This window comes from Hemitrygon akajei, chromosome 12 (genome assembly GCF_048418815.1).
Source record: "Hemitrygon akajei chromosome 12, sHemAka1.3, whole genome shotgun sequence".
In the NCBI taxonomy this organism is placed as follows: Eukaryota; Metazoa; Chordata; class Chondrichthyes; order Myliobatiformes; family Dasyatidae; genus Hemitrygon; species Hemitrygon akajei.
The window spans coordinates 67,600,694-67,625,375 of NC_133135.1; the positions used below are offsets into that span (position 1 = coordinate 67,600,694).

Genomic DNA, 24,682 nt, shown 5'->3' on the forward strand with positions numbered 1-24,682 from the left:
TAGAAGAAATGAAAGGGTTGAATATTTTCTAAATGGAGAGAAAATACAAAAAAACAGAGGTGCAAAGGGACTTGGGTTCCTTGCGCAGGATTCCCTAAAAGTTAATTTGCAGGTTGAGTCTGTGGTTAGGAAAGCAAATGTGATGTTAGCATTCATTTCAACAAGACAAGAATATGAAAGCAGGGATGTAATGTTGAAAATTTATAAAGCATTGGTGAGGCCTCATTTGGAGTACTGTGAGCAGTTTTGGGCTCCTTATCTTAGAAAGGATGTGCTGAAACTGGAGAGGGTTCAAAGGAGGTTCAAGAAAATTATTCCAGTATTGAATGGTTTGTCATATGAAGAGCGTTTGTTGGTTCAGGGCCTGTATTCCATAGACTTCAGAAGAATAAGGGATGACCTCATTGAAAGCTATTGAATGGTGAAAGGGCTTGATAGAGTGTTTATGGAGAGGATGTTTTCTGTGATGGGAGAGTCTAAGACCAGAGGACACAGCCTCAGAACAGAGGGGCATCCTTTTTGAATGGAGATCAGGAGGGATTTCTTTAACACCTCTATTGTGAATGTTGACCTGTTTTTGCTTTGGCAGTCTGCAGTCAGGTCAACTAATCAATAAGCACCAAGAGCTGGGACTAAATACCTCCCTGAGCAACTGGATCCTCAATTTCCTCACTTGCAGACCCCAGTCAGTTCAGATTGGCAACACCTCCTCCACAATCACCATCAGCACCACAAGGCTGTGTGCTTAGCCCCCTGCTCTACATGCTTCATAGTTGACTGCACAGTTAAGCACAGCTCCAATGCCATATTTATGTTTGCAGATGACATCACTATCAACAGCCAAATCAAAGGTGGTGATGAATCAGCATCTAGGAGGGAGGTTGAGGATCTGTCTATGTGGTGTCACAGTAACAACTTCTCACTCATTGGCAATAACACCAAGGAGCCGATTATTGACCTCAGAGGAAGAAAACTAGAGGTCCATGTGTCAATCCACAGAGGTGAAGAGGATCAGCAACTTTAAATTCCTTGGTGTTATCATTTTAGAACTGGGTCCAGCAATTAAATGCAATTACAAAGGAAGTGTGGCTGCACCTCTTTTTAGAAGTTTAAGATACAGCACATCATCTAATTTTTTTGTCAAACTTCTGTAGGAATGTGATGGGGAATATACTGACTAGTTGCACCGTGGCCTGGTATGGAAACGCCAGCCCTTGAACAGAAAAGCCCACAAAAAGTAGTGGGTACAGCCCAGCCTATCACAGGTAAAGCCCTCTCCATCATTGTACACATCTACATTGAGTACTTGTGTAGGAAAGTAGCATCCATCATCAGAGTCCCCCATCATCCAGGCCATGATCTCTTGTCTCTGACAGTTTTCTAGTGGATTTAATCATTGTTTGTTTTAAAGTAGATTCATTTGATTTGAATTCTTTGCAATAGATTGCAAAGACAGGGAACAGATATAAAAAAAAACCCACTTATTCTGATAAGACTGAGAAAATGTCATCAGTTCTTTCTCCCCAAAAGCAACCACTATGTCCTTACCCTTCCTTTCCACTGTTGGCAGAAAATCAACCTAGTTAACTTAGTGTGAGTTTCTTCACATCTTTTCAATCTACTAATTTCCTTGTCTAGACTTCTGCCTGAATTATTTGTCAGCTTTTTCGACTGTCATCAATTAGTCTGAAGCAAAAAAAAATCCTTACACAGGTACCCTAACCAAAAGGCAATAATTAAAGCTATTCTTAAAATGAACGTGCTATCACACTTGACCATTTAATATTTTCTCAATGTTTGTATAGCAATTACATTCATTAAATAATTGGACCCATAACACACGCACAAACTTTTGACTCAAATGTACTGTTTTATTTGTGCACAAGGAGAACAACATGGCTACTGTCACCACACTGTTCTGAAGCCAGGACAGAAGAATGCTATTTTTTTATGGAGAATTGGCTTATCAGTTACAGATACTGAACATTTGATAAATTGAGTATGTTTGAATTCCTTACTTGCAAGATCAACAGAGCATCCAGATCATGCTTTTTTGTACGTCTTGATTAGACCATGCTCCCTTCTTGCTGCTGCAGTCTGGAAGGAGCCTTAGGACCTACACCATCAGATTCAGAAACAGTTGTTAACTCTCAACCATCAGGTTCTCAAACCTGAGGGAATAACCTCACTCACCACAACACTGAACTGCTCCCACTACCTATGGACTCACTTTCAAGGACTCTTCATCTCATGTTCTTGACATTTATTCCTTATTTATTAGTCATAGTTTTTATTTTTGTATTTGCACAGTTTGTTGTCTTTTGCACATTGTTTGTTTGCCTGTGGGTTTGCAGTGATTCAATTGTGTTTCTTTGTATTTCTGGGAATGTCCATAGGAAAAGTAATCTCAGGATGCATATGGTGACATATATGTCCTTTGATAATAAATGGACTTTGAAAAGAGATCTGTATAACCAGGCATCAATTGTTTATTTGAATTAAATTTTTCAATGCTCTTCCACACTTGGTTTTAGAAGCACATATAAATACATTTGGCAAAGCAGTATGTTTACAAACTAACAAAATATGGATTTCTCAGGTAATTCAAGAACTTCTAAGTGTTCTGTTAACACAATGACTTTTGGCAGATGAAGTTATCCGATGACTCCAAAAAAGAGGTTCAATAGAAACAATTAACATTTCCAGTTTATCTTCATCAACGTAAAATTAAGCATGTTACAGTTCTCTAGTGATTTTGCACCAAGGAAAACCAGTATTTTTTTTTATTTTTATTTTTTTATTAGTTTTTCAAAACATTTTACAAAATTAAAAACCCCAAATCCCAATGAGGAGCATTAATACAGTGCAAGATTAAGCATACAATAACAATATGCTACAAAGGAAGAGAATTTAACAAAAAAGCACCTAAATTAAATACAAGTGAGCTTAGTGTCCTCCCCAAGCCCCACAACACAAGAAAAAAACAACAACAACTCCAGACCAACCACCACACAGTATAAAGAGTATAAGTCCGGACAGTCAAACTCCCAGACTGTGAATACACTCAGCAACAGAGGATAATAATGCCTACTACCAGAAAAAAAAAGGGAGCTGAAAGCAAGGGACTGAAAAGCAGAGAAAAAAAAAACCCTAGTTAAGAGGAAGGTTATGAAAGTACTCGATAAAAGGTCCCCAGACCTTATGGAACTTTAGATCCGAATTAAGAACTGAATAATGAATTTTTTCGAGGTCCAAGCAGGCCATAATGTCGTTAAGCCATTGCGCATGAGTGGGCGGGGCAACATCTCTCCATCTAAGGAGGATCAAGCGTCTCGCCAGGAGAGAGGCAAAGGATAGTATTCGGCATTTGGTCGGACCCAGACATAAATCTGTCTCGCCCCAAAAACCGAACAGAGCAATTAAGGGGTTAGGTTCTAGGTGCTGATTCAGAATACCCGATAATGTAGTGAAGACATCTTTCCAGAATTTCTCCAAGCTAGGACAGAACCAGTACATATGGATGAGAGAGGCCACGCCCCTCTTGCGGAAAACCAGTATTAATGGACTCTAGTTGCCCTGATACCATTTCTCCATGACCACAACCTTTCACAATGCTGGTCACTGACTGCACCAAGATTTGCAAGGAAGAAGTCTAAATGGGAATGCAGAAAATGAATCTTTAGTGACATGTTACACTTAATGGTTTTGTATGCTTGAAGCACATTGTCAACCAACTGCACGTAGTTTGGTTCCCTGTAGCTGCTAAGAAAATTTTCAACAGCATCCTTGAATGCCTTTCATGTAATTTTCTCCGGTCCCACTAAAAAGTTCTTCGAATTACCTGTCATTAATGACGTATGGACCAACAAAAATATCTTCCTTAATCTTGGCATTAGTTATTCTGATTTGAATTATGAATTGAACAGCCCAAAATTCATAAGATACACCCAAAAATATTCAGGAAGCAAAATCTTTTTTGTCCAGTGTAAGCAATGAGTTTTATAAGTAAATTTCATTTCATTTAAAAAGCAGTTCTGAATGCATGCCCTGCAAACAAAAGATAATGGTAAGACACAACATTTATTCTGTGAATAATTATTCACCATTAAAATGATGCTGGAAACTATCACAGGTGACGGAGTGGCGATGTCTCTATCAAAGGAGGTGTAAGATACTCTTCTTGAAGAGGGTGCTGAGTTTCTGAAATTCTTTATCTAGAAGTTTGTGGAGGCCAAAATATTGGTGGTATATAAGACAGAAGGTAATTTTTTGAAAAACTGGGAAATTGAAGACAATGTAGAACAGGCAGAGGAGTTGAGATCAGCAAACCAGCCAGGCTGCTTACTTCAGCATGTGGTCTTCAATTAAACTGTGACTGGGAATTTTACAGAAAGGTGTAAGGTTTACAGTTTTACAAGTTATTTCAGTAAAACTCATTTTCTTTAGATGCAGCTTTAGGCAACCCTGAAGCATCGTGGAATCCACAGATCACAGAGATTTACCATTGATTCTGAACAGCAACAGATATTTTTGGGACTACATTCTTGCATAAGGGTGCCATCAGAAAAGAAAAGCAGAAAAAGAATAATGGCTTGTTGGTACAAATATGAGTGTTCACTGTACAGTTAAACAGTTCTGTTGAATTATAGACTTTTACCATAATTTTACCAAATCCCTCTGTTATGATTCTCATGGATTATGCTATTTAGAATTGAATTTAGAATGCAGAATTGACTCCACAGTAACAAGGTTCTAGTGGTCTAAAACACAAAGTACAAATCTTCTGAAAGGCCTAACTTGCTGAGATAGTTAAGGATATCTTTATTGAACGTTATGGATCCACAAATCAAAATGAATGGTTTCTTTCTGCACGAGTTTACAAAATTCTTCACCATATCACCATTTATACGTCCAAGGTAAGTTTTTTCCTGGTAACTCCTCAGAAGGTTTTTCATATCGTGCTCCTAGAGTAATTCAGATTACAAATATTTTATTTTGAATGTAGGTGAAATTTCTGCTTGATAACTGAAAAGTCTGGGGTAGTCTCTTCACAGAGATTTTTCAGTTCCCAATGAGTAAGTTGTGCTTATTTAGACACAATAAATATCAAATAAATTGTCTGGATATGGATGTGCGTAATTCCATCCATTCAATCAATGTTCAACAACTAAACACCAGCAGTAAATGCCATATCTTTAAGTATAGTTCCATGCAAAAGTCTTAGGCCCACACATATATAGCTAGGGTGACTAAGACTTTTGCACAATATTGTATTTGTCAACGTGGTGCGGAGAGCAAGTTTGTAAATCTGGCAGGAGCAAAGGATGTTGGAAATGTGAGTGTAGAGCACCATGGAGAGGTGTGGGACAAATAGCAGAGAAGGAATGCTGGGGTTGGGATGACCCGGGTGCAGACACACTCAGCTCTGAGACACCAGGCAAGGTAATTTGATTCCAAACAATTGGTCAATACAGAATACCAGAGGGACGCTTCCCACTCCCTCCCCTCTCCCTTATCCTTTTCCCAACCATGATTCACCTCTCCCTGCTCCCTTCCCACTTTCAGTCCACGAGACCCATATCAGAATCAGGTTTCTCATCATTCACATCATGGAATTTGTTATTTATGTGTGATTCATCTCTAGATTTTATCATTACCTTCATAAGTTATTACGTGTTATTTACGTCTTGTTTCTATGTAAATTATGTATGTGTATGTAGTTAAACAAAAATAAACTTGACTTGTGTTCAACTGCACACTGCTGAAACATTCATGCACTCAGGGACTTGGACTATTTTTTGCTCGACTGTTTTTACTGCTATCTTGTGCCTTGTGCTGTGTTTGACTGTTGGTACTGTGTTTTTCCCTGGAGTAATGCTGTTTCATTTGGCTGAATTCATGTGTATTCATAGGAACATGGAAAACCCACTGCACAGTACAGGCCCTTCAGCCCACAATGCTGTGCCAAACATGTACTTACTTTAGAAATTACTAGGCTTACCCATAGCCCTCTATTTTTCTAAGCTCCATGTACCTATCCAAAAGTCTCTTAAAAGACCCTATCTTATCTGCCTCCACCACAGTTGCCAGCAACCCATTCCACGCACTCACTGTGTAAAAAACTTACCCCTGACATCTCTTCTGTACCTACTTCCAAGCACCTTAAAACTGTGCCCTCTCGTGTTAACCATTTCAACCCTGGTAAAAAGCCTCTGACTATCCACACGATCATTGCCTCTCATCATTTTATACACCTCTATCAGGTCACTTCTCATTTTTCCAAGGAGAAAAGGCCAAGTTCACTCAACCTATTCTCATAAGGCATGCTCTCAATCCAGGCAACACCTTGTAAATCTCCTCTGCACCCTTTCTATGGCTTCCACATCGTTCCTGTAGTGAGGCGACCAGAACTGAGCACAGTACTCCAGGTGGGGTCTGACCAGGGTCCTATATAGCTGTAACATTACCTCTCAGCTCTTAAACTCAATCCCATGATCGATGAAGGCCAATGCACCGTATGCCTTCTTAACCACAGAGTCAACCTGCGTAGCAGCTTTGAGTGTCCTATGGACACGGACCCCAAGATCCCACTGATCCTTCACACTGTCAAAAATCTTACCATTAATACTATATTCTGTCATCATATTTGACCTACCAAAATGAACCACCTCACACTTATCTGGGTTGAACTCCATCTGCCACTTCTCAGTCCAGTTTTGTATCCTATCGATGTCCTGCTGTAACCTCTGACAGCCCTCCACACTATCCACAACACCCCCAACCTTTGTTTCATCAGCAAATTTACTAACCCATGGCTCCACTTCCTCATCCAGGTCATTTATAAAAATCACAAAGAGGTCCCAGAACAGATCCCTGAGGCACACCACTGGTCACTGACCTCCATACAGAATATGACCCGTCTACAACTTCCCTTTGCCTTCTGTGGGAAAGCCAATTCTGGATCCACAAAGCAAGGTCTCCCTGGATCCCATGCCTCCTTACTTTCTCAATAAGCCTTGCATGGGGTACCTTGTCAAATGCCTTGCTGAAATCCAAACACACTACATCTACTGCTCTTCCTCCATCAATGTGTTTAGTCACATCCTCAAAAAATTCAATCAGGCTAGTAAGGCATGACCTGCCTTTAACAAAGCTATGCTGACTATTCCTAATCATATTATGCCTCTCCAAGTGTTCATAAATCCTCCCGTAAGTTCTGCTGTAAGTCATCTCTACAATCAACAAGATCCTTTTCCATAGTGAATACTGAAGCAAAGTACTCATTAAGTAGCTCCGCTATCTCCTCCGGTTCCATACACACTTTTCCACTGTCACACTCGATTGGCCCTATTCTCTCACGTCTTATCGTCTTGCTCGTCACAACCAACACATTCATGTATGGTTGAATGACAATTAAACTTGAACTTGAATCAGTCAGTTTTGTGTTCTGCTTTTGTGCTGATCTTAAATCTGTGATCTTACCTGGCTCAGAACAAACAATGTTTTCACATTCCAGTAAGCGGCTAGTTCCTGAAGTTGAGGTTTCATGTAGATATCCTGAAAGGTCCTGAAACAGCCAACCAGGGTAACAAACGTTTCGTCGTCCTCATCTGCCACAATATACTGGAGTAGGGGTACCATTGGAGCTATACCAGTTCCTGAGGCAAACAGCAGCAGCTGCTCATACTGACGGGTACAAACAAAGCCAATGGTGTGAGCACTTTAAAGTTTATTTCAGTAAGCACAGTGAGTTGGCACATGTACTTTACCCATTATCCTCCTTTTTAATGCATGAAACTGGAGAAGCAATTTTATACAACACCTTGACAACTGTTTTATATTCAAACTACAATGATTTGTCATAAGAATTTGATCATTTTAGTACTGAAATCTATCACTGAATTAACAATCTTACAAAGATATTTTTTTATTCCTTTAGGAGATAAAAATGATAGAAAAAATTTTCATGAGGACTGTTTCTTCCTCTAATTGATCACAATATATATTAGAATTATATTTATGTATGGCAAACCCAAATTTCCAAGCTGAGTGACTTACTTGATTTGCTATGTATGGAAACCTTCCAAAAGGGCCCCTCCAGCAAACAGTATCCGTCTCCTTCCAGGTCTTTACAAGTTGAGACATTAATCCATCTTTATAGATCTATTAGGGACAAAGCAGAAATTAAATGATTGGATGGTTGCACACATTTCTCATTGTTTGAGATCTTACGTTATATATTAAACTAGGAGAGTTGCACTGTATGGCTGTGTCATTAATTACTCCGTAGCAGTAACAGAAATGTTAAACTTTGACTACAGAATAGCGATGGCACACTACCTTTATCAGAACTTCAAAATAACCTTCTGCATTCAGAGGACTCACTGGAGTATATGCTCTTTGGACCTCCAGACCATTGATAACGCCCCTTTAAGTTAGACAAACAATATGGACTCAGCTAAATCATGATACATTCAGTCAAATAACCCTACCCACTCTACAAGGACCACAGACCATACTCTTGGTCACCTACATAGCTATAACATTTTCCTATACCTGCTTTCACTGACCAAGAAGTTTTTCTCTTAGTCCCATCTTCCTCAGTTTCCACTACTTCTCTAATCACAATACTACTAGTGAACCTGAGGCTGTCATAGCAACACTGTTACCTGAAAGTCCAATAACATTCTCAAAATTTTGCGAATTTACTCCAAATTTCTAATGCTTTTAAACATCTTAGTTTATAATACCACTTTAAAAATTAAGACAGATTACATAGTAATACTCTATAGAACAAACTTTTGATAATATCTTTTGGTTTGATAAAATCTGCTGCTGAGCCCAGACAAAGAGGGTGACAAATAGAACACGCTTGATATCAATTACCTCATCGGTGAGACACCTTAAAGGATTTTATTTCAACAAAATAACATTAGATTTCCACAAAAGAGCTCTGGTTACAGCTGCCTTTTACTCCCCTCAATTGATAACTCACCGTGGTATGAAGGAATTCTCCACTCTGTGGAGAAAATGTGAATATGTAATATCATGGATATTTGTAAATGTAAAGATTTCTTACCTTGCCACAATGTGCTGTCCTACAGTCAATCCAAGACAGCAACCATTGGGAAGCTGGAATTTATATAAATAAGTGTCAGCTGTCTGCTGCTCCACACATACTATCTGAAAAGCACTCCATTTTTCAGGTGCAATTAACTGCAAATCACTCTGGTTTGACTGAAACAAGATAGGAAAGAGAACAGTAGCAAATTAATAGCAGCAAATGTCATTTAGTTTCTGTTCCATCTGAGCAATTTCATGCTGACACAAGGATGATTGAGATGTTAACACCCACAACTTTCATTTGCGTTGGCATCAAGATGAATTACGAATGTGCCACAATACATTGTTTTCATTTCACATTCTGGCACCCACGAATCATTCTACTCCCAACCTGTCTAAATAAACTTTCCATTGTAGTTATTAAATAGTTTTGATGAAAACTGGTGTCTTTTATTGATATATGATTTCTGAAGCCATCACAGAATTTTTCTTTGTAAATGTATTATTTTAGATTATTTGTTATGATTGAACTGAAGGATTAATAAGCATGTATGCAGCCTGTTTCATTTCCACTCATAATTCAACTGCACATAATAATGAAGAACTGGACATTGTTACTCAAAGTGGGCCTCATCTCAGAACTCTGCTGCATATACAAGTGCTGGAAACCCCTGATCAGCAATACCTGCATTAGCCTCACTTTATTCAGGATGAGTACGACAGTATACTATAAATCAGACACAAGAAAGATTGCAGATAGAGCAACATACTAAATGAAATAAACAATTAAGCAGTCTAAGAAACAGTCAGATCCAACAATTCTCCCCCCCCCCCCGATTCTAAATCACATGATTAGAATTATTACATCTGAAAATTCAGAGGCAGAAAAACTTGTGGTATCTATGTTAAGTACACAATAATCAAAAGCTGTTCAAGTTATGAAATATCAAAAGGGTACACCGTATCTTCTTCAAATTATTCTTAAGATTATGTCATGGTTAGGAAGATCATGTGAGTTTGAACTATTGTATTAATGATCACCTTTAACTAAGTAAAAATGTAAATTATGATAAGGCATATTAGTATGAATATTCGTACTCATAGTAAGTAGGCAAAATGACAAAAATATAATATCTAATAGCATAATAAACTTTAGAATATCCAGTAGTTTTTGACTTGCTTGAAGTCTTCTGGCTGGTTGGTGATTTGCTCACTATAATCTAGCAGTGTAGATACAGTGGCCAAGAGGTTACCAGCACGTTAATCACAGCACTTGTCCTCATCAGATACCAGTTCAGTTCACCTGCGGTGGCTGGCGTGTTTCCACTTACTTTTACTTTCACTGTCTAGTTAGTAGTTAACAGCATTTGATAAGGACCTTCCCATCCAGCTCCCAGTGTTTCCTTATAAGGTTTTTTGATCAGGACCCTCTTACCAGGAATCACCTTCCTTCTATTGAATCTTCCCAAACAGCAGAAACCTGTTGAACAGCAGACTGTGCAGCTTGGGTTAATTTCACACAACAGGTAACTAAACTGTCTGCCACAATGTGCACATCAGCCTCTGAGATCGAGGGCTCCTGGCAGTGACACAGGGTGCCCTGTTAACACCTTGAATGGACTTAGTTTAGTTGACTTCTTTGGGGTTGGTCTGATGATACATAAAACCATAGGAAGAGCCGTAGGCTATGGCATGTCTTCCTTGTGATACTTAGTCAGTCATTGTTTGATGATTCTATTCATTCATTCAATTTGATCTGATGGCCCTGGGTGAATGTGGACAATGAAAAGACCATCCTTGATCAGGATCAATGTGACCTGGCAATCCCCATCTAGGAATACAGTCTTGATTAGAGGTTTGGCTGTATGGGTGGCAGTGGCTCTCCTTGCTGGAATAGCTTCCACCCAACTTGTCTACTATTACCAGTATGCCTGATTATCTTTAACACGTTGGCAGAGTAATGTTGACCACTTACAGATGCAAAAAAAATGGACCAGGTGGGACAGAAGCAATTGTGGCAGCTTTTCCGCTGCTCCAGGATTTGTTTTCCGGCATGTTGTGCATCTTTCAAATGTTTGTCGAGTATGTGCCCTGAACTTTAAATTCCACCACCTTTGGGAGAATCTGTCGATCATCTTTTGCACTCCAATGTGTCCTAGAAAATATATCTGCTGTGCTAGATAAGGAAGCAGTGTAGAAGGGGCAATCAGACTATGACCATTGCCATACCTCCATACTCCATCATTGTTTAACCACTCACCATTCTCCATCTAGATCCACTTTTCCTGTGGAGAACATGAAGCTTGCATCTCTTGAATATCTTATATGTTTGTCTGTGATATAAAGTTCAACTTTGTTTTCATAATTCCAGTTGTTGGGTTCACTGCACATGTTATTGGTACTTCTTTTACTCCCTCCCGTGCTTCCCTTTTTGCAATTGCATTGCAAATGTATTTATTTTTGTAGTCACTTTGGAGTGATTTTTACATGTTAACACAACAAATTCTGACGGCATGTCTACAACATCTATAAGTTCTTGTACTAGTTGGCCATTCTTGATTAGGATTCCTACAGCCCAAGAAATCCTTTTTGTCTCCACAAGTTTCCAAAATCATGAACAACTCCAAAAGCATATCGAGAATAAATGTAGATATTAGCTGTCCAACTTACAGGCTTTTTAATTCAGCCTGTTGTGTAGATTATCAGAAGCCATGCTTCCTGATGCCAGCATTTCAATTTCAGAAACAACAGCCCATTCAGTCATCTGAATTCCTCTCTCAATCACTGAGGAGCACAGAATCAGATCGAGGTTTGATAAGAGTGTTTATTTGCAATCCTTTGGCTCTTCATGGCATGTTATTATTTTTTCACAATCATGGTCATCATAGTCTTCCATGTCCAACGGTAGTAGTGTAGCTTGATTTGCTGGACTCACTCACTGAATAATGACATTAGGTGCATCAGAAACAGTTAACAACTTGGACCACTAAGCAGTTTTTATTTGAAAGGCTCTATTCATAGTCAGTAAAGGGTGTACTGAGTTTGGACATCGAACATTTAAAACTTGATCAGGCACGATGCTAGAAAGAGCCATGACTGCCAGATAGGTTGCCTGTACTGCTCATAAACAAGGTTCCCATCCTAATGCTACATTATCCAGTTTAGCAGGGTACCAACAGAATGCTGTCAGTCTCCACGTTAAGATGACCATCATGTAACCATGTTTCTCATTGACATGTAGGGTAAATGGTTTATCTGTATCAGGGATTCCCAAAGCAGGCGCAGTACACAATACCAAAGTTAAAGTTTAAAGTTTGATGAGTTCTTCATTAAGAGTCATAGGGCTGTTTAAGTGCTTGCTGCCCCTCAGCAGATTGTTGAATGGTTGAGCAGTTTTAGCATATGAATCGACTCCTGCTCTGTTGTAGTTGCACAAACCCAGAAATGACTAAAGCTGTAACCTGTTGGGGGCTTTGCCGGCTTAACAGCTTTTGCACAATCCTTGGTGATTTCCCATTTACTTTAGGAAATTATTTCCCCCTTTGCAATTGTGCTTTATCTAGGTTCACTTTTTAATCCTTGGTAGATGGATAATCAAACAAATAAAGCACGTCATGTTCATGATGGTCTGCAGCTTCAAATGCAATAAGGAAATCATCCACATATTGTACAACAGTCAAATCAATGACTGGTAGGTTTCAGGTGTTGTCTAACAGCCATTTGATAAGACAGTGGGACTGTTGTGGATGTAGCTGCCACAGGGGCTCCTCTGGTATTGTTGACCATCAGCTAGAAAAGCCAACCATGACTGACATTCAGACATCAGTACAAACCAGAATCCACTGGCCACATCAATAACTAAGCCACTTGTGTGATAGCTTCTGGGCATTGAAAATAGTTGATGGACCTGCCACTATCTTGTCAATACATTGATCAATAATGATTTCATCTTCAGTCCTGTGTGGCTTCACTCACTTGTTCTTTATTGGAACAAGGTGTCCCACCACTGAGCACACCTAAATGGAACAGTGGTGCAGGAAAGCAACATCCATGATCAGGGACCTCCACCACCCATACCATACTCTCTTGCTGCTGCTGCCATGAGGAAGGTGGTACAGGAGCCCCAGGTCTCATACCATCAGGTTCAAGAACAGTTATTACCCTTCAACATCAGGCTCTTGAACCAGTAGGGATCTCAATCCGTACATACTTTTATCACTTTGACCACAATCTCAAAATACAAAGAGATTGTAACTAAATAGATTGATCCAGCAAGCAAACAGATTGTATAACCAATATTTTTACTGGGTACCAAGATAGATTGAGAGATTACACGCAATATTTTCACAGCTGTTTTTCTTTTTAAAATAACAATGCAGCAGTCCTCAAGCCTAATTTCCATCAGATATTTGAAGCCAGAACCCTTTTTCTCTCAGAGGAACACAAGAAGTTCTTATCACATTTGTTGCACAAAAAAAATTCACTTTTGTCTTAGATTGTTCCAAGTTCTAAAGTTCAAAATCTTTCGCCAACTATGCCACTTAATAGCTTCTGAATTTTTTTAAAATCCAAGGTTCTTTTAGAAGTCACGAAAAAGACACAAAACTTGTTGCTTCACAATTGTTTTATTAAGAGTTGACAGAGCAAAGTTGAACAGACAGAGATAGTGATCTACTAGTGAAGACAGAGCTAAGATTAAAGGTGGTGCTGCTGTGTGTTTAGCTATTTTATACCAACAGAGATAAAGAGAATTTCATTCAAATTTGTAGATAAAAATTAACCAATTAGAAATTCAATACTGCAGTACCAATTTAACCAATGAGAAAGTACTTATTCAAATAATGCAGAACAAAGAAGCTTCCAGAGCTTTCCAGAATTATACTTTGTATAGCTGCTAGAGGCATATTAAACTGTTATATGCATATAGAACTACTTAAAATACAAGTAGATAATTATTTGTTAAATTGCAAAGAAATTGGCAATTAAATACTCTAAACCTAAATTTAAACAGTCAGATCCAACAATAGTAAGACCAAGGAATTGACTGTGGACCAGGATTTAACATCGTAAATTAGCAAGTTGTTTGTTATGTCTTCCCTCTCGCTGTGAAACTGGAACATCTCTTTTTCCCTTACTATGGAGGGAGAGAGCCTGTGGTATGTCGAATACCAGGTGAATGAGTAGTCTTTAGGGTATTGCAAGTCTCTGTCTCTATTGATGTTTTGCTGCATGCTTGAATGCTCGGTGGGGGGGCGCTGATGCTTATTTTGCTGGTGGGGGAAGGGGGGATTTTGCTTTGCTGCTGCTTATGCATGGGAGGGGGAAGCTGGGGGGTCTTTGGAGTGCTAACATTTAACTGTCATTCATTCTTTGGGGCACTCGGCTGTTTTCATGGGTGGTTGTGAAGAAAAAGCATTTCTCTGACATTAAAATGTAGTTTTGAAACCTTTGAAGTTAAGGAAACACATCCAGTCCTTATTGAAGGATCAACAGTTTCAAGTTTCTGGGTGTCAACCTCTCTGAAGATCTATCCTGGGCCCAACATATTGATGCAATTAGAAAGAAGACATGGCAGCAGCTACATTTCATTAGGAGTTTGAGCAGACTGGTTTGTCACCCAATACTCTCACAAATTCAACAGATGCATTGTGAAGAGCATTCAAACTGGTTGCATCATCGTCTGGTAACGGAGGGCTTATTCACTGCACAATATCGGAAAAAACTGTAGAATTTACAAACTCGGCCTCTCCAGCATCAAGATCATTGTCAAAAGGCGATGCCTCAAAAAGGGCCATTCATCATTAAGGATCCCGATCACCCAGGCCACGTTCCCCTCTCATTGCTACCATCAAGGAGGATTTTTGAATGGACATGTATACTATCCATTGGACATGTATATATGTATACTATCTCAAAATTTTGTTTTCATATTTTGTACTAGTTATATAACATTACAATTACATATATATATTTCCAGTTAATTTGACAATCAATTAATAGGGACAGCCGCTTATTTGGGATAACTCTTAAAGAACAAAGACTCAATTGAGAAAATAAATCGATGTGATTCCCTTTGTTTATTTGGGGAACTATGCCACTTAATTAGGACAGGAGATTGCTGCCAAACAGTTTCTAACTAACGTCAGTTGCATGCAATTGTGTAGCTATTAGATCTTCCACCATGCTTCCAGCAAACAGTTTTGAAATAGCATCAGATGCATGTGCTTGTGTTCAAAACAGTTAGTTTTATTCATCATTAAGGACCCCCATCTGACAGTTGGCAAGAAATAAGCAGTAAGACAATTCAGAACTGTTTTGCTCATGTGGTTTCGAGCACTTAGGCTTAGAGATTCCAAAAATGGCTGGAGTGAAAATTAAACAATTTTACTACTTCAACAAGTTAGGGACTACAAAGAATTTGAAGGTATCGATAATCATCTTGGATATCATTTAAAATGAAGATTTGGAGGATGCAATCATGAAAGCATTGTATGAGGCAGTTCATTATCTGCACTAGGTGTCTGCACACTGATTTTGTTCATTTAGTCAATCAAAAGACCACAACAGTGAAAACTGGGTGAATTCCTCAAACAACTATTAGGAACTAATACACAGTTTTATGATACTATAGTATTATTAGTAGTGTTCTAATTTATTCATTGAAATGCATAATTTGTAACTCAGTTAAACAGTAGTTTGGCTTTTTTTAAAAATACCTTTTCAACTATTTCCATGAAAACTTGGCTAATTGGGGCAGCTGCTTAATTGAGCTAAAATGTACTGGTCCGATATGTCCCAAGTAACTGGAATCCTCTGTAAACATTTCCTACTGTAATTTATAGTTTTTTATTATGTATTGCAATGTACTGCTACTGCAAAACAACAAATTTCATGACATACGCCAGTGATATTAAACCTGGTTCTGATTATGATGTTAAAATACCTAACCAATCTAGTTGGTCCACAACTCTCTAGTTTGCATCCAGGTCACTTCTTGTGCCATCTAGCTCTGTTGCAGAACAATCGGGGTATCCAATTGTCTCTGAAGTTATTAAGGGCTTTACAAGTTCAAGTGATATTTACTGATGTCTTTAACGATACTTGGATAACCCACATCTGAAACTTCATTTTATTTTACAAAAATCAAAGTAGTATGCTGGTCAATATTATTCTGCCAATGTTGGCTTGCTCCACTGAATAACTCAGCAATTTCTTAGTATCATCTGGTATCTAAGAGGGAATTTTTTGCATTTGAACCTAGACAATTCACAACAGATGATTCCTCATCACAGAAGCATGAGAATCAAACCTGCGCCAGATCTTAAAGATACCACTCCAACAGGATTCATGTATTAAGATAACAACAATGAATTCTGGCTGAATTTTGGCTAACCCATTTTGAGAATTGTGAAGTCAATGGAAGTTTCCATTTGCGGTATTGTAGGAGAATTAGTTCAATAATTTTATGAGAGTTTTTGATTTGTATATTCAGTACACAGTACAATAAATTATTTTACTCATCTATCCTTCAGAAAGGAAGAGGAATGGGAGAAATTTGACATCCATATTTTATAGCAAATTTTTTGACTCACCCCATAGCTCTGAAAGGGTTTCCAATTTACACTTACCTCATTATCCTTACTCAGAAGATGTTGAACTCCTTTAGTTCTTGCCTGCTTCCACTGCATGAGTTCCTTCTCATAAATATCAAATACACAGGGATTACAACCACTACCACAACACTGAGTAGGCAGAGGCTCACGTGGTCGAAGAGAAAGCCAATCATCATAATTTTCAGCCATCACCTGTAAAATAAAATACAATTTCATTCAAAAACTAGCAATGCCGAACACTTGTCCTTAACTCCTCACAACACTAAAACTTTCATCTATATTGTCGATCTCACATATTACATTTCACTTGAAATATATAACATCAAATTATTTGAAATGTAGCATTCTTTTCATGATAAATTTGTGGTTAATATAAAAATTAATGTGCATAATTATGGTTATAAAATAATCAAACAGCAGAAGATATTAGCAATGTTACTATTAGACAAACGTTATTTCAAAGAAAATAATTAGAAAATTTATAATTACAATCTTTTTAGCATTAAACTTAGCTGCACAGACAATAATATTGTAAATACAATTTGTAGGATTTCAACTTACCATATAAATATCAGTCAAGCATGCACAAGAAAACAAAAGTACAAGCCACCTCACATTGATGACATTATGAAACTTCTCATCATGCAATTAACACAGGAACAGAACCTTCACCCTACAATGTTGTACTGAACTAGTAAAATTTGTAAAGCAATGCACAACTGAACAAATCCCTTCTTCCTATGTAATATCCATATCCTAGGGTACCTACTATCACTGCGCAGGAGGTTTGGGAGCCTTGGGTCCCACATCACCAGGTTCAGGAACATTTTTAATCTACAACCATCAGACGCCTGATCCAGAATGGATAACTTCACCCACCTCAACACTGAACTGACTCCACAATCTATAGACTCACTTTCAAAGGCTCTACAACTCATGTTCTCAGTATTATTTATTTACCTTTTTATTATTTGCGTGATTTGTCCTATTTTGTACATTGGTGTTTGTTAGTCTTTGCTATGTAGAGTGTTCCATAAATTCTATTGTATTTCTTTATTTTCATGTAAATGTCTGCAAGAAAATAAATCTCAAGGTAGCATATAGTAACATATAGTTTGATAATAAATGTATTTTGAATTTTGATTACCTGCACATTCGTGTACTGTTATCCCCATATTCTCTTTGAACTTAACTCCCTCGTCTTAAATGCATGCCCTCTGGTATAAGGTATTTCAACTCTGGAAAAAAGATACTGCCTGTCTACTCTATCTGTGCCTTTCTTAATAATATAAACTCCTATCAGATCTCCCCCAGTTTCTGCCACTCTAAAAAAAAGCAAAACAACCCAAGTTTGTCCAACCACTCCTTATAGCATGTCCTCTAATTCAAGCAGAATCCTGGTAAGCCCCTTCTGCACCCTCTCCAAAGCCTCAACATCCTTCCTATAGTGGAGATGACCAGAACTGAATGCAATACTCTAAATGTGATCTAATAATAACTTAATAATGTTGCAACATAACTTCCTGACTATTGAACTCACTTCTTGTCATGAGGCATATCAAGACCCTGCTGCCCCCCTCACTGGACCCCCTGCAGTTTGCGTACTGTCCCAACCACTCAACAGACTATGCCATTGCCACCACCCTCCACCTGGCCCTAACCCACCTGGACAAAAAAGACACATACGTTTGAATGCTGTTCATAGACTTCAGTTCAGCATACAACACAATCATTCCTCAGCACCTGACTGGAAAGCTGAAACTGCTGGGCCTGAACACCTCCCTCTGTAACTGGATCCTAGACTTCCTGACTGGGAGACCTCAATCAGTCCAGATCGGGAGCAGCATCTCCAACAACATCACACTGAGCACAGGGGTTTCCCAGGGCTGTGTGCTCAGTCCACTGCTGTTCACTCTGCTGACCCATGACTGTGCTGCAACACACAGCTCGAACCACATCATCAAGTTCGCCAATGACACGACCGTGGTGGGTCTCATCAGCAAGAATGACGAGTCAGCTTACAGAGAGGAGGTGCAGCAGCTAACAGACTGGTGCAGAGCCAACAACCTGTCTCTTAATGTGAACAAAACAGAAGAGATGGTTGTTGACTTCAGGAGGGCACAGAACAACCACTCCCCGCTGAACATTGACGGCTTCTCGGTAGAGATCATTAAGAGCACCAAATTTCTTGATGTTCACCTGGCGGAGAATCTCACCTGGTCCCTCAACACCAGCTCCATAGCAAAGAAAGCCCAGCAGGGTCTCTACTTTCTGCGAAGGCTGAGGAAAGTCCATCTCCCACCCCCCAATCCTCATCACATTCTACAGGGGTTGTATTGAGAGCATCCTGAGCAGCTACATCACTGCCTGGTTCGGAAATTGCACCATCTCGGATCACAAGACCCTGCAGCCGATAGTGAGGTCAGCTGAGAAGATCATCGGGGTCTCTCTTCCTGCCATCATGGACATTTACACTACACGCTGCATCCACAAAGCAAACAGCATTATGAAGGACCCCATGCACCCCTCATACAAACTCTTCTCCCTCCTGCCGTCTGGGAAAAGGCTCCGAAGCATTCGGGCTCTCACGACCAGACTATGTAACAGTTTCTTCCCCCAAGCTATCAGACTCCTCAATACCCGAAGCCTGGACTGACACCTTGCCCTACTGTCCTGTTAATTATTTATTGTAAAGCCTGCACTGTTTTTGTGCACTTTACACAGTCCTGTGTAGGTCTGTAGTCTAGTGTAGCTTTCTCTGTGTTTTTTTTTGTGTAGTTCAGTCTAGTTTTTGTACTGTGTCATGTAACACCATGGTACTGAAAAATGTTGTCTCATTTTTACTATGTACTGTACCAGCAGTTATGGTCGAAATGACAGTAAAAGTGACTTGACTTGACTTGACTGGACTTTCTTTGACTAATAAAGGCAAGCATGCCTTATGCCTTCTTTATCATGTTATCACCCCCTGCAGCCACTTTCAGAGAGCTATGAACTTGGAACCAAGATCACTCTGCTAACAACACTTGCCATTAACAATGTACTGACTCTTTACATTTGATTTCCTAAGATGCAACACTTCAATTTTTGGCCACATTAAACACCATCTGCCGATTTCTCTGCCCATATAGGAAACTGATCTATATCCCACTGTTTGCTTTACCAGTTTTCTATGCTATTCACAACACCAATCTCTCTATCTTCTGCAGACCTATTAACACACCCACATACATTTTCATCCAGGTCACATATTACAAATCGTGCACGCCCCAGTACAGAACCCCGTAGACCATCACTAGCCAGAGAGCTTCAGCCACCTTGCCAACTGTACTTTTCTGATCAAGGACATTACTGTTTCTACACTGGCCTCCTTGATTACTTTATGCAAGCATATTTCACAATTTAAGCAATTTTTTAAAAATTGGTGTTAAAATAACTCAGGAATAATAGTACAATGTAAAAGAAAACAGTGATGGAGTGAATAAGGAAACTAAAGGATACTCAGGATGAACTGTAAACAGGGTGAGATTAATCTGAAATATTAGAAAAAAGTAAATTCTGTAAATCTTAAATGAAGATGCTTATTATCAGAATTCTGAATGCTATGTTGAAAGAATACTTAGTTGGACATGTGGTAGTGTAAGACCATAAGATATAGGAGCAGAAATTGGCCATTCAGCCCATTGAGTCTGCACTGCCTTTCAATCATGGGCTGATCCAATTCTTCCAGTCATCCCCACTCCCCTGCCTTCTCCCCATACCTTTTGATGCCCTGGCTAAGCAAGACCCTATCTCTGCCTTAAATATACCCAATGACCTGGCCTCCACAGACACTCATGGCAACAAATTCCACAGATTTACCATCCTCTGACTAAAGTAATTTCTTCACAACTCTGTTCTAAATGGATGTCCTTCATTCCTGAAGTCATTCCCTCCTGTCCTAGACTCCCCTACCAAGGGAAATAACTTTGCCATATCTAATCTGTTCATGCCTTTTAACATTTGGAATGTTTCTATGAGATTCCCCCCTCATTCTCCTGAACTCCAGGGAATACAGCCCAAGAGCTGCCAGATGTTCCTCACACGATAACTCTTTCATTCCTGGAATCATTCTCATGGATCTTCTCTGAACCCTCTCCAACGTCAGTACATCCTTTCTAAAATAAGGAGCCCAAAACTGCACACAATACTCCAATAATGGTCTCACGAGTGCCTTATAGAGTCTCAACATCACATCCCTGTTCTTATATTCTATACCTCTAGAAATTAATGCCAACATTGCATTTGCCTTCTTCACCACCAACTCAACCTGGAGGTTATCCTTTAGGGTATCCTGCACTAGGACTCCCAAGTCCCTTTGCATTTCTGCATTTTGAATTCTCTCCCCATATAAATAATAGTCTGCCTGTTTAGTTCTTCCACTAAAGTGCATGACCATACACTTTCCAACATTGTATTCACTTGCCACTTTTTTGCCCATTCCCCTAAACTATCTAAGTCTCTCTGCAGGTTCTGTTTCCTCAACACCACCTGTTCCTCAACCTGTCTTTGTATCATTGGCAAATTTAGCCTCAAATGCATTAATCCCATAGTCCAAATCACTGACATACATCGTAAAGAGCAGCGGTCTCAATACTGACCCTTGTGGAACTCCACTGGTAACCAGCAACCAGCCAGAATAGGATCTCTTTATTCCCACTCTCTGTTTTCTGCTGATCAGCCAGTGCTCCACCCACAATAATAACTTCCCTGTAATTCCACGGGCTCTTATCTTGTTAAGCAGCCTTATCTGCGGCACCTTGTCAAAAGCCTTCTGAAAATCCAAGTACACCACATCTACTGCATCTCCTTTGTCTACCCTGCTTGTAATTTCCTCAAAGAATTGCAGTTGGTTTGTCAGGCAGGATTTTCCTTTCAGGAAACCATGCAGGCCTTGGCCCATCAGATAGACAGACAGACATACTTTATTGATCCCGAGGGAAATCTTGTCATGTGCCTCCAGGTACTCAGTAATCTCATCCCTAACAATCGATTCCAACAACTTCCCAACCACTGATGTCAAGCTAATAGGTCTATAGTTTCCTTTCTGCTGCCTCCCATCCTTCTTAAGTAATGGAGTAAAATTTGCAATTTTTGTCCAGTCATCCGGTACAATGCCAGAATCTATCGACTCTTGAAAGATCATTGTTAACGCCTCTGCAATCTCTCCATCCACTTCCTTCAGAACCTGAGGATGCACTCCATCAGGTCCAGGAGATTTATCCACCCTCAGACCATTAAGCTTCCTGAGCACCTTCTCAGTCATAATTTTCACTGCACACACTTCACTTCCATGACACTCTTGCATGTCTGGTATACAATACTGCAGATGTCTTCCACTATGAAGACTGATGCAAAATACACATTTGGTTCTTCTGCCATCTCTGAGTCTCTCATTACAATATCTCCAGCGTCATTTTCTATTGGTCCATTATCTACCCTCAACTCTCTTTTACTCTTTATATACTTAAAAAAACCTTTTAGTATCTTCTTTGATATTAATCACCAGCTTCCTTTAATAATTCATGTTTTCTTTCTTAATAACCTTCTTAGTTTCCTTCTGCAAGTTTTTAAAAGGTTCTCAATTCTCTCTCTTCCCACTAGTTTTGGCTTCCTTTTATGCCCTCTCTTTTGCTTTGGCTCTGACTTCACTTGTCATTCAAAAATTTCTTCCGATTTGGAATATATCTGTCTTGCACTTCCCTCATTTTTCGCAGAAATTCCAGCCATTGCTGCTTTGCTTTCCTTTCTGCTAGTGTCCCTTTCCAATCAACTTTGGCCAGTTCCCCTCTCATACCATTGTAATTTCCTTTATTCCGCTGAAATATCAACACATTGGATTTTAGTTTCTCCTTCTCCAATTTCAATGTGAACATGATCATACTGTGATCACTATTCCCTTAGGGTTCCTTAACCTTAAGCTCTCTTATCACCTCTGGATCATTGCACAACACCCAATCCAGCACAGCAGATCCCCTAGTGGGCTCAACAACAAGCTGTTCTAAAAAGCCATCCTTTTCTGAAGTTAACATGGAATTTTGCTGGAAGACTATAAAGTTGAACAGAGGGAGGTCAAAGTGGAAATGAATGGAGAAGAATAGGGAAACACAAGAGATGGCAAATGCTCTAATCTGAAAAAAACAGCTTGAGGAACTCAGTAGGTCATGCAGCTGTGGAAGCTAAGGGATGGTCGACGTTTAGGGTTGAGAACACAAGGGATGTTTGAAAAAAGGCAATGGAAATACCAAGCAGGCCAGGCAAAATCTGTGGATTGTGAAACAAGAGTTTACATTTCCTGTCAGTGACCCATTAACATAATCCAAGCCTCAATTAGCATGTGAGGCTCAATACTTTACCCCAAGTATTCCTCTCCACTGTATGTTTAAAGCAAATTATTTTCACTGTTCCTTGTTTTTTTCTCTTTAGAGATGTTGTAATATTAGAGTTTCCAACGGTTTTCATTTCTGTTTCATAGATAAATGTTTATTGGCTGTGCAGAATAGAATGATTTAAGTATTTACAAATATTTGCAGTCAGTCCCCTCGCCCTCAGAGAACTAAAGCATGTAGTTAAGTGCATTGGGTAAGGTCGGCCTGAATATCACATAAAGCACAAGGAGGGTATCAAAGTAAACATTGTAAAGAGAGGTGATCACAAATTTCCTGATATGGTGCTTGGACCAGTAAATCTGGGGTGAGTAGAGGCAGACTCCACCCTTATACCAACAGTTCACATCCACGGATCTTCTTGTGAAGTTCAATGGCAATTGGTAGACCAACATAAGGTGCATTGCTGTTATCTACTGAGTTGAAGTATGCGGCAAAGATGAGAAATTATACCCACTAAAATTCCACCTCCCACTCCCAAAAAACTCAAATAATATCAAGAAGTCTGATGCTTTTCAAAAAGTCAAATACACAATTATATACACTATGACGGCACTGACTTCCTAACAAACTTTCCATGTAAAACTATGTCTATCCTAAAGATATCAATTTAGCAATTAAATGTTTCCTTTGCACCTCATAGGAACTGAATTCAAACAATAAGTGCTGCACCATTTATTGATAAGTGCACTCCCTACAAATCCCCTAATCGTGCATATTAATTCTGAATAAAGAATTATTCAGATTAGTATGTCCAATACGTAAACATAAGTATAACTTCTTCCCTCCTTTTATACCCTTTTCTCAGTTGAGTTCCCACCCTCCTCTGAACTTATATATAAAAACTGTCCTTTCTCCTGATCCTAACTTTGTTGCCACAGTGATTGAATAGTCTTTTTAATTATGGCCTTCATTTCACCCCCCCCCCCCATGCAAAGGCACTACATTAATATCCTTAATTTTAAGTGATGGCTTGGCAAGACTGTCTGTCAAAGCACGAGAAAATCTGCGGATGCTGGAAATCCAAAGCAACACACACAAGATGCTGGAGGAACTCAACAGGCCAGGCAGCGTGTATGGAAAAGAGTAAACAGTCAACGTTTCGGACCGAGACCCTCCCCGATGAAGGGTCTCGGCCCGAAACGTCGATTGCTTGTACTTTTCCATAGATTATGACTGTAATCCCAGCAAGAATGTCTGCCACCCCAACATGGGCAGGAACCCATATGAAATGCAAACACAGCCTCAGATGTCCAATTTCAAGAACTGGCGTACATTTGAAATACCTGTTTTAATAGATGTCAAGACCGAAAACGAATCAGAATACAGCAGTACATAATCAGGGCGTGCTTCTTCGGTCCATTCCAAGGCTAAAACAATACCAAACATCTGAGACGTGAATACCGATACTTTGATAATCTTTTCTTAATAGTCATCTGAAACTTTGGAATATAAACAGAAACTCCTGAACGACCTGTCACTGGATCTTTTAAACCATCCGTGTAACATCATCGGATCTCAACCAAGCATTATCAATTATACTCCACTCTTCCGTAGGATTCGTTACTTTCAATCCCGCCC

At 39.3% G+C, this 24,682-nt stretch overlaps 1 protein-coding gene across 4 annotated transcripts; it reads right to left on the bottom strand.

The window, feature by feature from the left end:
- Nucleotides 1–2,468: 2,468 nt before the first annotated feature.
- LOC140737153 (NADH-cytochrome b5 reductase-like) lies at nucleotides 2,469–24,648 on the bottom strand. Of its 4 annotated transcripts, none has more exons than XM_073063366.1 (7): nucleotides 24,576–24,648; nucleotides 16,692–16,868; nucleotides 9,080–9,237; nucleotides 8,341–8,428; nucleotides 8,059–8,163; nucleotides 7,483–7,686; nucleotides 2,469–4,964 (listed from the first exon to the last, which is right to left on the bottom strand). In XM_073063366.1, exons 2-7 carry the CDS (start codon nucleotides 16,863–16,865, stop codon nucleotides 4,761–4,763), a joined length of 933 nt encoding a protein of 310 aa, XP_072919467.1. In that variant the 5' UTR covers nucleotides 16,866–16,868; nucleotides 24,576–24,648; the 3' UTR covers nucleotides 2,469–4,760. The 4 variants fall into 4 exon arrangements, with proteins under 4 accessions (XP_072919467.1, XP_072919466.1, XP_072919465.1 ...); XM_073063365.1 differs by having other exon boundaries at nucleotides 24,388–24,637; XM_073063364.1 differs by having other exon boundaries at nucleotides 24,377–24,637.
- Nucleotides 24,649–24,682: the final 34 nt, after the last annotated feature.

Bases quoted from the DNA above. Each gene is read 5' to 3' on its own strand.
- LOC140737153 (XM_073063364.1), bottom strand. From the start codon at position 24,490: ATGTTTGGTATTGTTTTAGCCTTGGAATGGACCGAAGAAGCACGCCCT. The intron at 16,869-24,376 runs GTACGCCAGTTC...TTTATTTTACAG, and splicing joins TTAAAACAGGTATTTCAAAT to GTGATGGCTGAAAATTATGA. The intron at 8,164-8,340 runs GTAGTGTGCCAT...TGTCCCTAATAG, and splicing joins ATTTTGAAGTTCTGATAAAG to ATCTATAAAGATGGATTAAT.